General features: G+C 40.0%; 1 protein-coding gene across 2 annotated transcripts in view; it reads right to left on the reverse strand.

The window, feature by feature from the left end:
* Positions 1 to 17,769, reverse strand: part of pik3c2a (phosphatidylinositol-4-phosphate 3-kinase, catalytic subunit type 2 alpha) — a 157,791-nt gene that overhangs the window by 48,850 nt on the left and 91,172 nt on the right. For both annotated transcript variants that reach the window (XM_063061943.1, XM_063061944.1), the window contains exons 10-13: positions 11,594 to 11,639; positions 9,631 to 9,853; positions 2,686 to 2,808; positions 276 to 443 (exon numbers count right to left, since the gene is read on the reverse strand). In XM_063061943.1, coding sequence (XP_062918013.1) covers positions 276 to 443; positions 2,686 to 2,808; positions 9,631 to 9,853; positions 11,594 to 11,639 — 560 coding nt within the window. The remainder of the gene's footprint in view (positions 1 to 275; positions 444 to 2,685; positions 2,809 to 9,630; positions 9,854 to 11,593; positions 11,640 to 17,769) is intronic.

Consider the following 17,769-nt stretch of genomic DNA (forward strand, 5'->3'; position numbering starts at 1 on the left):
TGGAATTAAGATGTTTGGCCACCGGGAGGTCCCACTTGTGTGGATGGTGCAGAGGTGTTTGACTAGCCAGGTATGAAGTGAATCTGTTCCCTTGTCTCAGCACCACCAGGAACTCAACTGGATTCAACTGAAGTCCAGAATGTGCAAACATGTCAATAGCAACAAGCTGGCAGCTCTCTATGGAGCCCGAAATTGAAAATCAGCATAATCCGTCAACATAGGATACTCATCTAACTTGTCACAGTGTGCTGAGGAGATGAGATAAAGAATATTACCGATTAAAGTCAAAGAGAGGCACAGAGACTCGACCGAGGTACTCTGGTCCCTTCCTTTGTTTGTTAGAATCCGGCGATCCAGCTGCTGAGGGATTTGGAACTCCATACAAATTGAGGCGTAGCATTGTTTCAAGGGCCAATTGTGAAATCTGAACAGGAAAACTGATTCTGAAAGGCAAGGACATTAAGTGGCTGGTCAGGGACTACAAAGTAGTAGTTTGTAGAAATATTTATTTGAACCATTTAAGGTGGCCAGGATTGAAACTGAAAAAGCATTTAAAAATTAACACAAGGTTTTCATATTAATGCTATTGACCAAGTGAAACTGAAAAGCATATGATTAAAAACATTAATCATAAACCACATATGGAATGACACAGAAAAAGGCATCCTCAAAGAAAATGAGGCATTACAATTTCATTGCAAGACAATGTAAGCCCGTGGTTGTACAAACAATTTAGCACTGATGACCTAGTTTCAGAATCATTAACTTCGAAGCTGTTCCTATTCAAGTGCAGTGAAAACCACAAATTCCTTCTATTCAATAGTTTTACATTGCTGGGATTACTCATGAGGAACAGTCTAAATTTAGCTTTGTGTGAGAATGCTTTTTTCAAAAATAGTATCTGCTAATCTTTTCAAAAAAAAACTTCATTATAGACAGAATTAGCAAATTTGCCTCTCAATTACATTAAAACGAACAGTGTAATTTCGCATTTGTTCCTGTGTTTGGTGGCAAGTCTTACATTATTGTTCTCACTATCTGCTCCACCTCCCTGAAAGTTGACCAAATCTGTTGGGAGAGCACAACTACAATATGACTAACTTATCAAAGGAAGCAGCTGAACTGTTCCAGGTTGAAGATGTGAGTGAAAACTTGCCTAATAGGCAACATCAGTAAATCAAAAGGAAAGCCATAAATAGTTGTTTGTAGCTCTTTCTGACTTTCTGTTTGTACAACAATTGAAGATGTCAATTTAAAAAAAGTGAAAGCTGCAGAGAGGTCAAAAGATCACAAAGCATTTGAAAGTTTGTCCTCTGAACTTACTCTTCGGTGACCATTCTACATGGATCCCATTGAGCATTTTAAACTATAGCCTATTTGAGTGATCTCATTTCAACACCACTGAGATCATTTTTGGCATACAGGCTGTACCAGGGTTAAGTGTTAAGGGTACTCAATTATTGCCCAATAATGCCCAATTTATGAGCACCCATATGTTTAAGTAAGCTTTCATAATATTAAATTCTTAAGTCTGACATACACACAAACATTCATTCCATTGGAGGGCAGAATTAGTTTCCTTAGCCGTATGTGCTTTTGATGGCATTCATTACAATACTGTGGAGATAGAGTTACCATGGAGTGATTTTTGTCTATTTTCTGATGTAATGACAAAAATTGACATCTTTAAAAACAGGGAGCATCCATTACCTGGGGATCGCATGGACTTAAATGCAGGTGACAAGAAAAATTTTAAATAAAAAGGAAAGATATTCATCACCTCCAACCTTACATTGTTAGATGAAAGGGAAACTAAAAATGGTTGCTCATGGCATTTCAATCTTCATAAACAAGGGTTCAGGAACTATAAAGAAGTTGCAACTTGCCTTTAAATTCCAAGTTGACTCTTTTGAAAAGCCATCAATAGAATGAAACGAGGCTAATTTTCTCTTCCACCTTCCCCCATCACACCTCCTCCCCCTCATCCATATCAGTTCGCCAAATCCTCCCTCCTACATCTTCCTACTTATCCTGGTGTTTGTACCAGTATGATTCAGTGCATTATCAAATCAGGTTCCACAGCTTTTCCAGTCAGCTATTTTTCAACTTCAAATTTGTATTGTGAACAAAACGACCAATGAACACATTACAGTCAAGCACAAACCAGTTCTCAACCAAAATGGTCAAGTATGAATTGCAGAAATGAAAAGAGCCATTACCACAGCTCCTTCTAAAATTGGTTGCCTACAGCACTCAAACTCACTCAATACCTTAGCATGTAGCAACCAACTCTGTAAAGTGCCATTCCTCAAGTGGTTTGGTACAATAGCTAATTTCTTCAATTGGCTGGATCACCAGGAGATCCAAGTTTGACAGAAAATGGAAAAAAAAATTGATGGTTGGCAGCACTTCTGACAGTATTGCAAAACTCAATCAATACGCAGCTCATAAGAACAGAAAATGCGGTAAATATTTCACAAATCAGGCGGCACCGATAGTGAGAACAAACATTTAAGGTCAATGACTTTTTAAAGCTCTGAGGCAGATCAGTGCTCTAAAATATTAGATTTGTTCTCTTTCCACAAATGATGCTGACTAGAGTATTTCAAGAAAAAAAGAAATTATTTCAGATTCCTTCCAGTCCAAGAACTCAATTGAGTGCACGCGAAACAAAAATATACTCACAGTTCATCCCATTTGATATGATAGAAAAAATTGCGATATGTCCCGACCTTCTTGGATTGCACCGGTTTAAATAGATCCTTTCCATTGTGAGTCAATGAACACATCAAAAAGTATTTCTCAAAACTGAGGAAAAAAGAGATGTACAAAATATCACAAGAACTGCATTTAACTGGAGTATACGTTCATTACTGCCTGTGGAACAAAACAACATTCAATAAGATTATATATCAAATTTAAAACTGAAGCGCATGCAAGAATTGTTTACCAAATTCAATAAAATGTAATAAGGAGATTCACATTAAATATAGTCAGGGAAAAAATGACTGATTATGAATTAAAAGCTGTTTTTGGATAACATGCATGTTCTTCTTTAAATCTCACTCATTTCAAATTCTGGTCCTCACTCATTTCCTCATTAATACATTGGGATACAATTATGTAGACTGGGCTAAGGAAAATAAATTACCTTTGAATCTCTTTCAAATGTCTAAACTCGGTACAATGGATATATTTAAAGGAGTTTGAGAGAAACAACTACCCTGCTCCACATCCCTTCCATAAGTGATCTGTTTCCATCTTCGGTCATTGAGAATTTTGATCAACAGGATTATGACTGGAATACATTTACATCCACATATTCCTCCAAAGTACTTTTCCGTACATACCAATTTAAAAATAAAACCAATTTTGTGCAACTTAAGATGAAGTCCACATGGAACTGGCCCCAATCTGAATTTACATTATGGTAAAATACACAAGTGAACTTTTTGCCTACTAAATGTTTTCCGTGCAGCATGTGGGTTGTCCTATGTAAACCATGCAAACATAGCTGACTGCATAGTTGAAATAAGGCAAGTTTGCAAACAAAACAAAAATAAAAATCACCCGTAAATGTAATGTATTTGAGGACTTTATGGAAGAAGAACTCCATGGCATTGTGGCAAGAGAAGAGAGGAACAAAGTCTCAATAATTACCTCAAAGGGATTATTCAGAAGCATTTTCATGGTTTTACAATGTTTTAATAAGGAGACCTTCAGAGCAGAACAGTCTCACATCTGTATGCCACAGCAACTAATTCATTCTGAATAGCCCCACTAACTAGTGCACAGAATAGATCATACTGTTACAAGCATTTGTTTTTTAAGAAATTTTTCAAAGAGAATGCCTGCCATCATATGAAAACCCCCACCCCTGCACAAGTAATGCAGACATTGTCAGGACATTGACTTCTGGGCTCAAAACCCATGACTGACCACTTTAGTTCCACAACTCTTAGCCCCTTTCCACTCACTGGTTTTAGTAGAGTAGCTGTTGCTGGGAGCTCAGGTAAAGTGAAGCAGCATCGTACTTCCACACCAGCTCTGCAAATAGTGACGGTCGCAAACAGGAGGCAACTGCCAATAATTTGGAACTTCAAGAAAATGGTTGTTAGACATATTATTTGCATGGATACTACAAGGCCAAATTTTCTTGTAACATTTGGATAATTACTTCAGTTACCTTGAGGTTAAGGACTGCATTGAGGAAATGGCACAAGGTATTTTGGATAAAAATGCAAGGTAATTTGAACGGTGTTCAATACTTAGGTACAACAGTTATTTGAATGCAGTACTAAGATTCAACACCTTTCAATTCCCAAATATATTATGTGGCAAACTTGAATTACAAGGAACAACAAAACTTGGCCCCCTCTGACAGTATACATTTCAGATTCCTTTTCTAGCTTTTATGTGATAAATTTGAACACTACATAATAGTTAATTGTTATTTCACACAATAATGGAGGCCATCTTTTTGAATCTCCAGCCCATGTTGACCACGTAACTTTAGTTGTGAACTACATTTGTGAAATGGTGCTCTTAAGTGGAAGTGGTCCCAATTCCATCAAGTTATTTTTCACTTTGAAAACACAACTTGCTCAAACAAAGGAAAAAGATCTACATTATTGGAGAAGAATTTTATTTTTTTTTCCCTGAGGAAAAAGATGACCAGACTGAGTGCATCTTAAGGAATAAGACACTGAAAATTATTTGAATAAAATTCATTTAAAACTGTTGTGCTGCTGTGATATTATCAAATGTAAATGAAAAAAATGCACATTCCCAGCATTTACCATTTAGATATGCAATATTATTGTGTGGTTTCTTCTGCATAGCAACACAGATGAATATAACTGGAGTCAAAAATAGGTCAATTTAATATCATTAAGATCAACTGCTCTGGAGTGTCTTTCCTATCATATTACATTAGTTAGGGTACTGCGGAAAAATCAATTTCAGAGTCAGAAAATAACCAGCCATAAAAAAAGCTCTCAACTGATTCAGTAAAATACTTTAAAATGCATATTAATATACAAGCTCCAATCAACAGAAAACAGCAATCCACATCTGTTTTGCATTTTTAGCATAATGAGGTTCACCAGTGCCATTTTCTTTCCCAAAATGTGGAGACCAGAAGTGTATGTAGGACTCAAGCTGTGATCTAAGTAGTGTTAAATACATTTATACCTCTCTCAGCTCTTACATTTTCTGCTTTGGCTAATAAAAAGGATCATTTATGCCTTTTTATCCTTCTTGTCAACCTGCTATCTTTAAATACCTTTGGATATAGACTACAGGTGTCCGTTTCTCCACACTGCTCAGTATTCTCACATTTATTGATTTGCCACATCTCCAGAAAAGTATAAACTTTCACTTCTCTGCAATAAACTTCATGTGCCATTAGTACGCCCAACTGATCTGACAATTATACCTTCCTACTGCATTCTGAAGCTTCCATCCTACATATCAACCAATCAGCCTTTTTTCTATCATCTACGTTTCTTTATCATTTCTCCGCACCCCCCCCCCCAATGTTTAGATGGAAAACATTTAAAATTGGTCCAGTAACAAGACTCCTGTGAGATCCCCCACAGAAACTTCTTGCTTCCTGCCATTGAGCCAATTTTGAGCCCAACTTGCAATTCCTCCTCAGATCCCATAGGCTTTTAACTTTTTGGCCCAGCCTTCTTTATGGGACCTTGTCAAAAGCCTTGCCAAATTGTCTTCACTCGCTGTCCTAGTTACTTTAAAAAAAAAGAGATAATCAAACAAAACTTCTATTTAACAAATCTATGCTGAATGACCTTAATTAACTTATGCCTTTTAAAATAAAGTTTAATATACCCTGGGAAGTGATTCCAGCAATTTTCCCAGCACTGAAGTTAAACTAAGCACCTTGTGATTACTCTGTTTATCCCCTCATTCCTTAACAGCAAGGATACAAAGTTAGCAACCTCCGATCCATTAACACCACTGCTATACTCAGCGAGGTTTGAAAAATAATGTTCAAAGTTCCTGATATTTTATATCTTGCTTCTTTTAACGGTCTATCACTTTCAAAGTGCTAAACATCTTAGTATTTCCCCTCTTGCTATGTTCATCACATCTAATACTTTTTGTACACTTTCTTATTAACTTAAACATCTGCATCTTCCTCCTGTCTGGAGCAAAATGTACTGGTCCCAAAGTGTCCCAATCAATCAGAATCCACTGCATTTTCAGTGATTAAATTATCCTTACCTTTTCATTTCAACTTGCCACTTGCTAGTCAATTTAAGATAAAATTTGTGAATTTGCACAAGGCTCATCAGAATAAGATAATGGCCATGCTGAAGCTCAGTGATGTCCATTAGTCACTCCATGTGACTGACCATTAAAGTTGAAACTTTTTGGTCTTAAAAGTGAACTGTGCCAAGAAGCAAAACACTAAATCAAACATGCAACATGTCCCAAAATATAATACTCAACATTTTCTGATAGGATGAATTAATTTAAAGTGGTCTGGATGATGATGATCTAATGGTCTGTACTGAAGACCTTACTTTTGCAGGTTATGTAGAAAATAAGGTGGTTAGGTTATAGGGTGGGAAACAGAAATTCCTGGAAAGGGTCACGCATAAAATCGCTGCAAAAACAAGACTCCTGTAAAACCCCTGCAGAAGCTTCTTGCTTCCTGCCACTGAGTCAGTTTGGAACCCAATTTTCAATTCCTGCTTGGATTTCCACACGCTGCAGCTCAGTGCCCCTGATGACTTCACCTGTACAACTTACACAGTGAGGGGTAGGGCATTGCGAAAGGCAAGGTCCAAAGGAACACAAGGTGCTCCCATGAACCCCATGGGAGGCAAGTGCAGAAATTGCTGGGGCCCTAGCAGAGATATTTAAATCATCCTTGGTGACAGGTGAAGTACCTGAGGATCGGAGGATAGCCAATGTCGTTCCACTGTTTAAAAAGGCTCTAAACATATATCGGAAATTATAAGCTAGTGAGTCTGACATCAGTTGAGGGGAAAGTTAATGGAAGGTATTTTAAGGGACCAGATATACAAGTATTTGGATAGACATGGACTGATTAAGGATAGTCAGCATGGCTTTGTGCATGGAAGGTCATGTCTAACCAATCTTATGGAGTTTTTCGAGGAAGTTACCAAGAAAGCAGATAAAAGCAAGGCAGAGGATACTGTTGACTTTAGCAAGGCATTTGATAAGATTCCGCATGGGAGATTGGTCAAGAACGTTCAGTCACTTGGCATTCAACATAAGGAAGTAAATTGGATTAGACATTGGCTTTGTCGGAGAAGCCACAAGAGTGGTAGAAGGTTGCTTTTCTGACTGGAGGCCTCTGTCTAGTGGAATGCCGCAGAGATCAATGCTGGGTCCATTGTTGTTTGTCACCTTTATCAATGATCTGGATGATAATGTAGTTAACTGGATCACAAAGATTGCAGATGACACCAAGGTAGTGGACAGTGAGGAAGGCTATCATGACTTACAGAGGGATCTGGACCAGCTGGAAAAATGGGCTGCAAAAAACTGGCAGATGGAATTTAATGCAGACAAGTGCGAGATGCTGCACTTTAGTAGGTCCAAACAGCATAGGTCCTACACAGTGAACGGCAGGGCACTGAGGAGTGCTGAAGAGCAAAGGGATCTGGGAATACAGATTCATAATTCTTTAAGCATGGCGTTACAGGTAGATAGTGTCATAAAGAAAGCTTTTGGCACATTGGCATTCAGAAATCAAAGTACAGGAGATGGATGTTATACAAGATGTTGGTGAGGCCTAAATTAGAGTATTGTTGGAATGCAGCAGGACAGGCAGCGCCTATAGGAAGAGGTACAGTCGACATCCAGACGAAGGGTCTCGGCCCGAAACGTCGACTGTACCTCTTCCTATAGATGCTGCCTGGCCTGCTGCATTCCACCAGCATTTTGTGTGTGTTGCTTGAATTTCCAGCATCTGCAGATTTCCTCGTGTTCGAGTATTGCTTATGGTTTTAGTCATCGAGCTACAGGGAAGATGTAAATAAGATTGAAAGAGTATAGAGAAAATTTACAAGGATGTTGCCGGATCTGGAGGAACTGAATTATAAGAAGAGTGTATAGGCTAGGACTTTATTCTTGGGAATGTAGAAAATTGAGAGGAGATTTGATAGAGGTATACAAAATTATAAGGGGTATAGATAGGGTAAATGCAAGCAGGCTTCTTCCATTAATGTTGAGTAGGACTATAACCAGAGGTCATAGGTTAAGGGTGAAAGGTAAAAAGTTTAAGAGGAACATAGGGGGAAACTTCTTCACTCTGAGGGTCATGAGAGTGTGGAATGAGCTGGCAACACAAGTGGTGCCCACGAGCTCGATTTTAATGTTTAAGAGATGTTTAAGGTACATGGATGGTTAGGGTATGGAGAGCTATGATTCCAGTGCAAGTCGATGGGAGTAGTCAGTTTAAATGGTTCAGCATAGACCAGATGGCCCAAAGAGCCTGTTTCTGTGCTGTTCATCTCCATAACTCTATGTGGTAGAACTGAGGAATCTGGGAACACAGAGCCATAGTTCTTTGAAGGTTGTATCACCGGGTAGATGGGGTTGTAAAGAAAGCTTCTGGCACACCGCCCTTCACAAATTAAAGAAGTGAATACAATGAGTTGGGATGTTATGTTGAAGTTCTACAAGATATCGCTGAAGGCTGATTTGGAGTATTGTGTGCAGCCTTGGTCACCGTGCTACAGGAAATACGTCAATAAGATTGAAAAAGAGCAGAGAAGACTTAAAAGGATGTTGCCAGGACTTGAGAATCTGAGGTATATGGAAAGGTTGAGTTGGTTCAGACTTTATTCCCTGGAACATAGAAGAATGAGGGGAGATTTGACAAAATTATGAGAGGCATAGATTAAATGCAAGATCAAGAAACCTGGATATGTACATGGATAGGAGAGATATGGGGGCCTATGGCCTGGATGTAGGTCGATAGGACTAGGCAGATCTATAGTGCAGGATTAGATGAGCTGAAGGGCCTGTTTTTGTGCTGTAGTGTTCTGTGACACCATGGCTCTATAAAATAAAGGTCACTTAAATGATTATGAATATATTGTACAATATTAAAACTAAAATGCTTTAAATGTTAGTATGCTCATAATTTGGAGAGGTAATTTTATTTGAAATGCTTAAGACAACGGTTTAAAATAATCTCTTGATATAATACTTTCATATAATACTTAAAACACATTAATGTTTTAAATACATATCAAGCTAGAAGAATACATTAAGAAGAAACTGTGAAATTAGAATAAATTACTGTTTTCAGGTCTCTGTTCAAACAGGCCAATCAATTCAAACATTCACACCCAAGGCTCTTGCAATAATTTTCTGTTCCAGATTTTAAGAGACACTTCTTTTTTTGGCAGGGAATGCACAGAAGGGACTTCAAAATCTAGGTCAAATTTCCTACACTAAACTAGAAAAAAAATGACCAGCAAACCAGGTAACCCATTTGCAGCTCTTGCTCATTTTTTGTTTCAACAAAAGCAGCTCTCTTCTCTACACATTCACATAACTTTTTAAGCACTCCATGTCCTGGGCTAATCAGATCTGAAAGGCTGCAGAGACAATCTCATCACCCACCTGCTGACCCAAGTCCCTGGAATCCTATGCGCTGCAAACAGTGTGAACTGCAAGTGTTCTGACGTGGTCCGAGCTTCCTTTGTGCACTTAGTACTCTGTGGCAGATCCTCAGTGGCACCCGGGCTGATGCTAAAAGAACTCAAGTAGAGCTGTAGTAGGTCATAGACAGCCCGCGTTAGGTCATGGATGCTTGCCTTCAGAGGACTTACTGCACGTGAAGATCCTGAAATCAGAGTACATCATGCTTTCTTATTGAAATCCATGCATTGACGTTGTACAGATGTGTTTTAACTTAGCTGAAAGTACTCGGGAAAAATATTACAATGTCACAAACTAAACCATGCAAGTTACCCAAGCTGAATTAACATACAACTTGGATTCAAAAAGAAAAAAAATACCAAACATCACTGTCCACATCATTTCTAAACAGGAAATAAAATTTTGTACAGCATGAATTGTGCTAACAAAGGGCCATTTGCGCAATGTGACGACTGCTATTCCAGCACAAAGAAATCCTTCATTCATGTATCATCACTGCTACATACTGGGCCTGATTGTGCTGGTTTGTGGTTGATGCACTTTGTAGAGAAATGCGGGCTGGATGCAGATCATGGTTCCATCTCTGTGCACTTCAATACGGGAGTATATAAGGCACTGAAAAATCAGATAGTGATATACCTGATCTTCCATTCCACCACAGGAATCATGAGGCCACAAGACAAAGGAGAAGAGTTTGCCCATTTGGCCCATTGAGTCTATTCCACCATTCCATCATGGCTGATATCATCAGTCTCAATCCCATTCTCCTGCCTTCTCATAATCTTTCACGCCCTGACTAATCAAGAACCAGCAACCTCCACTTTAAATATACTCAATGACTCAGCCTCCACAGCTGTTAGCAGCGATGAATTCCACAGATTCACAAAACTTCATAAAGAAATTCCTCTTAATTTCTGTTCTAAATGGATGTATCTCAATTCCAAGAGTTCTCAATCTGGGCTCCATGGACTCCCTCGGCTAATGCTAGGGAGTTCATGGCATGAAAATGGTTGGGAACCCCTGCTCTATTCTAAGGCTGTGCCTTCTGGTCCAAGACTCCCCTATTGTAGGAAACACCCTCTCCATGTCCACTCTATCCAGGCCTTTCAATATATGATAGGTTTCAGTAAGATCCCCCTCATTCTTCTAAACTCCAATGAGTACAGGCTCAGAGACATCAAACGCTCCTCAAATGTTAACCCTTTTATTTCTGGAATCATTCTTGTGAACCTCCTCTGGACTCTCTCCAATGCCAGCACATTTCTTCTTAGATAAAGGGCCCAAAACGGTTCACAATACGCCATTTGCATTATTTCCAAGAAAACTGATAATCCTATTATCTCCTTCCCAGTTTTGAGGCATTAATTCTCTTTCTCTTTCCAATGGATATAGTCTGACCTGTTCAGTATTTTGTGGTTCTATTTTAAATTTAGTTGAAACAGCTTGTCTCTGCAAATTGCAAGTAAATGCTCAAAAGGTTATATGATGTATCATACTTCTACACTTAATCACGATCTGTTTGTACAAAAAGAATGCTCTGTTGTTTTGTGTAAAATACAAAACAATTCATAATTAATCATTGAAAACAACATCCAAATAACCTGTGCAATTGTGAAAACAGTGCTGTTGACATCAATACCTTGGAAAACTGAAAATAAAATCCGTGCATGTTCAATTGGAATAATGCATTTTTTAGAGTTTGTCAGGGATTCATATTTCTGGGAATAAAAGACAGTTTTCCAGCTGACTTGCAATATTATATTTACATGGTACAAAGGTCCCAAAATACAAAATCGCACACATTTGTTTGCTAACTGGATAGCTAAGGAGAAAATCTGTCAAAATCATCCCTAACAGCATAGCCTCTCTGGCACTAAGTGAATTACATTTTAAATACATATATTTTGCTCTTAAGGTGACTTACCATTTTTTGCAACATTTGTTGAATCACCAGTCTCTTTTGATATAACCTATATTTGAGAATGCATTATAATTAGTCTCTGAAGTTAAAGTGAGATGGTTCCTTTTGTCACTTGTGAATTGAAATCCAGGATACACTAAGAAATTGAATATTGCACAATGTCAGATTCCCTTCACTTGTAAAATAACGGAGTCAGCCCTTTAATTTCAGACTTATCTCAGTGGTCTGAATCCTTTGCTTAAAAGCTTGGCTAGCTCCCTTCCAAATTACAAGGTTTCTATTGTGTAACCGTGCAGAAATTCCAGACTCCCAAACTAGGGCGTAAGTCCGAATATTCTGCATTGTGGATTGCTGCTCAGGATAGAATGACATCCTACTCTTTGGACTTGAGTCTAGTGGAAACTACAAAGTTCTGGAAATCTCACAAAGTTATAGAAGGGAATCTACCTGCTAAGCAGGAACTCATTCATTTTGCTTCGAAGATTCAATTACACGTGAATCTTCCTAGTGTTTTAATGTTTCAATTCCATTTTAGGTTCAAGAAGAACTTTTAACTTTTAAGAATTTTGAATACATGTGAATGTCATAACTATTCATATCCCTCAACAGTTTGTAAGCTGCGGCAGGATTTAACTGATTCAATTTTTGCGCTCAAATTTAAAATTAAATGCATTATCAAAGTACATTTATATCACCAAATACTACCGTCAGCCTCATTTTCTTGCAGGGATTCACAGTAAATAGCAATAAACAGAATAAAATCAATCAAAAACCACACAAGATAGAGACAGACAAACAACTTGGATGCAAAAGACAACAAACTGTGCAAATATAAAAAGAAAATAATCATAACAATAATAAATAAACAATAAATATTGAGAACACAAGTTATAGTGTCCTTAAAGTGAGCACATAGTCTGTGGAATCAGTTCAGTGTTGGGGTGACTGAAATTATCCTGACTGGTTCAAGAGCCCAATGGTTGAGGGCTAATAACTGTTCCTGAACCTGATGGTGTGGGACCTGAGACTCCGGTACCTCTTTCCTGGTGGCAGCAGTGAGAAGAGAGCATGCTCTGGGTTGTGGTGAGTCCTTGATGATGCTGCTTTCCTGAGACAGCACTCTTCGTAAATGAGCTCAATGGTGGGAAGGGCTTTATCTGCGACGGACTGGATCAAATCCAATACTTTTTGTAGTTTTTCCCCATTCAAGGGCATTGGTTTTCTCATAGCAGGCTGTAATGCAGCCAATCAGCATACCCTCTACTGTGCATATATAGAAGTTCGTCAAAGTTTTAGATGATACGCCAAATCTGCGCAAACTTCTAAGAAAGTAGAGGTGCTCCCATGCTTTCTTTGTAATGGCGCTTACGTGCTGGACCTAGGACAGATCCTCTGAAATGATAACACTGAGGAATTTAAAGTTGCTGACTCTCTCCACCTCTGATTCCCCAATGAGGACTGGCTCAAGGACCTCTGGTTTCTTCCACCTGTAGTCAATGATCAGCTCCTTAGTCTTGCTGACATTGAGTGAGAGGTTATTGTTGTGGCACCACTGAGCCAGAAACCTCCCTCCTATATACTACCCTTGATTTGGCCTGTAACAGTGGTGTCGCTGCAAACTTAAATATGGGACTGGAGCTGTATTTAGCCTCACAGTCACATATATAAAGTGAGTAGAGCAGAGGTTAAGTACACAGCCTTGTGGTGCATCTTTGCTGATGGTGATTGTGGAGAAGACATTGTTGCCGATCCAAACTGACTCAGGTCACAAGTGAGGGAATTGAGGATCCAGTTGCGCAAGGACAGGTATTGAGACCTAGCCTTTGGAGCTTATTGATTAGTTTTGAGGGCATCATATGAAGAGCACTCTAATGTATGCATTTTCACTGTTCAGGTCTGCATGTAAAGTCTGGCAAAACCCAATGCTGAATAAGACCTTAAAGATTAGCTGTGAGCTTACCACCTAGCAGAAGACTGTGCTCAAGTATGTGGTCATGGTAATGGTGGAATGTTTAGAAAACGCACAGGGCAATCTGAGCTTCGGGCCGATCTAGATGGTATGATATGTACTCAATGTTAAAGCTCCCTATGCTTACTGACTACTTATACGGGACGAAAAAAACACAACTCTTCTGGGGATCACACATTTGATGGTTGTTACTGTGACGACAAACCAAGTTATCAGAAGATTGATACTGATGAGAGAGATAAGGGAGACAATGGAGAAGCGTTCAAAATGTTAATGAGAGAGGAGAGAGGTAATGGAAAAGAAACACAATTAAGAGTATTGACAGATCGGTTGCTTTGAACCTGAACTGTTTGAAGTTTGATGGACAGGCGATACCCTGACAGGGGGATAAAAAGAACAGGTTCGCTAGGGCATGACACCACGAGATCACGAGACCCTGGAAGAGTGGTGTGCCCCCACAAGTTGGTGGGAGTTTGGGAGGTCTGGTCGCGGGAACCGACCATAGACGCACAGGGTGAAAAGGGACGATCGGCGGGAACCTGGTGTATGTGTCCGCCCTTGCCTGGGTGCCGGGTTCACCGCGGAAGAACGGTCGTATCTGGAATGGAGGGGTCACAGTCGGTGACTACAGCGGGATAAGAGGATAAAAGGGTTCGCCCGAAAGCTAACTGTGAAGAACATCAAAGGTCTGTTTGAAACAAAAATTTGCATACCCTGTCTCTCCAACGGCACAACAGCGATTACTGCGAACTGTACTAAGCTGAACTGAACTCGGAATCACTTGAGACTGATCATTTTACCCCTAGACTGCGATAGTACTTGATTGATTCCTATTACCCTAGTTCTGTGTACGTGTGTGTTATCATTGCCAACCTGTTGCATTTATATCCGTACAATTAGAGTACTGTGTTACTTATTTCTTTAATAAAACTTTATTAATTTCTCTTAAACCAGACTCCAACTAAGTAGTCCATTTCTGCTGGTTTGGCAACCCAGTTACGGGGTATGTAACACTACAGAAAATAAATGGCTAGAAAACATAGTTAAAGTGAAAATTTTAAGCTCCTCTGAATTTCAATTTATTTTAAGGAGGTGGCTTCGGAAATAGGGATGCAATACAGAAAGTTAATCATTTTCAGAGGAGGTGTTCCCATCTGCTGAAATCAAACTCAGGACTTTCAGCTCTATACCTTGCTGCTTGGCTAAACAACAAAGAAAATGTGAATTGAGACAGCTTTGCCCAAAGTCTATACGTAAGTTGGAGTCGCAGAGCAACATAACATGCATGCAGATCCTTTTCCCCATCAGGTCCAGCTGACCAGTGTGCCCACACAATTTCCTGTATTTGCCCCACACTCTCTAAGCCCCACCCCTCCACATACCTCCCAAGTGCTTCTTAAATGATACTATTGCACCTGCCTCAGTCATGACATCAGGCAGCTCAACCCATATAGTTACACTCCTCTGTGTGAAAGTTGCCCCTTACGTCCCTTTTAAACCTATCCCCTCTCATCCTAAATCTATGTGTCACTTTGGGACGACAAACCAGGGCAAGACTTACATAGTGAACGCTCGGACTTTGAGATATGCGGTAAATCAAAAGGACCTGAGAATACAAACCCATAACTCATTGAAAGTGGCATCACAGCTAGACAGGGTCATAAACAGAATTGAGCACAGGAATTGGGATGTTGTGCTGAAGTTGTACCAGACAATAGTGAGGCCAAATTTAGCACATTGTGCAAAATTCTGGCCACCTACCAACAGGAAATTTATCATTAAGCTTGAAAAAGTGCAGACATTTACAGAGATGTTGCTGGGACCTGGGTTACAGGGGAAGATTGAATAGTTTAGAACTTTATTCAATGGAGCACAGGAGAAGGATGGGAGATGTAACAGAGGTATACAAAATTATGTATAGATTGGGTGAATACATGCAGGCTTTTTCCACCTCAGGTTAGGTGGGACTATAACAAGAAGTCAAAGGTTTAGGGTGAAAGGTGAAATGTTTAAGAGGAATCTGAGGGGGAACTTCTTCCCTCCAAGTACAACATATGGAAGGCCAACACAAGAGTGAAAAGGCAATTCCATATGAATTTAAAAACACAATTAGTTGCATAACAGTTGTGGCAGGGTTTGAATGCTATCACCTCTTACAAAGTGAAACCAAGCAGCAAAGGCATTAACAAGGCTTCGCTACCAGATGAGCTCAATGCCTTTTATGATTGCTTTGGTCATCAAAACATGGAGGCACCTTCGAACTCCCTCAGCCTCTGATGACCCTGTGATTTCAGTCTCTGAGAATATTCTTCAGGACAGTGAACCCATGGAACCTCCTCCTTCCAACAATATGGCAGCACACTCAGATGCAGTGGCTTCTATGGGGTCAACCAAAGGTGTTATGATCCTTTTAAAATGTATTTTTCACATTCACTGCGTGGTCTCTGTCGTAGTGAGTGCTAGGCCTCAAGTCACGGTCTCACCTCTTTGCAGCCATCCAGGGGCAGGCGCTGGAGTCTGCCACATCACTGGAGTGCCAGAGGCGGTGTGATGCAGCATCTAAGCTGGAGTCGGTAGTGCCCTCCAGTCTTTGTTGACAGAAGACAAGCTGTATTGAGTCTGACTGCAAACTGCTGCAACATTCATGGACTCAGGGACTTGGACTGTATTTTTTCTGTGGCTATATTTTTCTGCAATCTTACATGTTCCTTGAGCTGTGTATGGCTGTTGGGACTGTGTTTTGTTCCTTAGCCCCAGAGTAACATGGTTTCATTTGGCTGTATTCATGTATGGTCGAATGACAATTCAACTTGAACTTGAAAGCATCTGGCGCAGATGGGGTACCTGGCCAAATACGAAGGACCTATGCTGATCAACTGACTGGAGTGTTCTCCAATATCTTCAACCTCTTGCTTTGGCAGCCGGAGGTACCACCTGCCTCCAGTAGGCTTCAGTTATACCAGTGACTAAGATGAACATAGGAACCTGCCTCAATGACTACCATCCAGTAATATTTACATCAACTGTGATGAACTGCTTTGAGAGGTTGATGATGAAATATTAACTCCTGCCTGAGGAACAACTTAGATCCGCTCCAATTTGCCTACCATCACAACAGGTCAACAGCAGATGCCATTTCATTGGCTCTTTACTCAATCCTGAAAGATCTGGACAGCAAAGGCGCATACATCAGGATGCACTTCATTGACTACAACTTGGCATTCAATACCATCATCCCCTTAAAACTAATCAATAAGCTCCAAGACCTTGGCCTTCATACCTCCTTGTGCAACTGGATCCTGAATTTCCTCACTTGCACTCCAGTCAGTTCAGATTGGCAAAAATATCTCCTCCACAATCTCCATCAGCATAGGTGTACCACAAGGCTATGTGCACAGCCCTCTGCTCTACTCACTTTATAACTCTGACTGTGAGGCTAGGCACAGTTCCAAAACTACGTTTGCTGACGTTGGCTGATTCAAAGGTGGCAACAGGAATCAAAGGAAGGAGATTGAAAATCTGGCTGAGTGGTGCTATAACAACAACTTCTCACTCAATATCAGCAAGGCCAAGGCACTACTTGTTGACTTCAGGAGGGAACTGGAAGTCCATGAATTAGCCCTCATTAAGGAATCAGGAATGGAGAGGGTCAACAACATTAAGTTCATATGCATTACCATTTCAGAGGATCTGTCCTGGGTCTATCATACAGTTGGCCCTCCATATCTGCGGGTTCCGCATCCGCGGATTCAACCAACCGCGTATCGAAAATACTGTTCAATACTGCTATCCAAAAGTAGAGCGTTCCTATGAAACCTTTCGTAAGCCGACCCCAAAAAATAGCCTACCAAATCATACCAAATAACACATAAAACCTAAAGACCATAAGACAAAGGAGCAGAAGTCCGCCATTCGGCCCATCGAGTCTGCTCCACCATTTTATCATGAGCTGATCCATTCTCCCATTTAGTCCCACTCCCCCGCCTTCTCACTAACATATAAAGTAACACTAACATATAGTAAAAGCAGGAATGATATGCTACTAGCAAAACCAATAGTAACATCAGCAGCTTTCAAGGTTCTTTCTCTCTGCATGTAAATAGTACGAATGGTGGACGCAGGCAAGTTCAACGCACACACAGTGTCTTTATTTTGTTCACCATGATCGAAACGCTTCATTATGTCCAGTTTTACACTAAGTGTAACACCC

Source organism: Mobula hypostoma, chromosome 11 (genome assembly GCF_963921235.1).
Source record: "Mobula hypostoma chromosome 11, sMobHyp1.1, whole genome shotgun sequence".
Taxonomy (NCBI): domain Eukaryota; kingdom Metazoa; phylum Chordata; class Chondrichthyes; order Myliobatiformes; family Myliobatidae; genus Mobula; species Mobula hypostoma.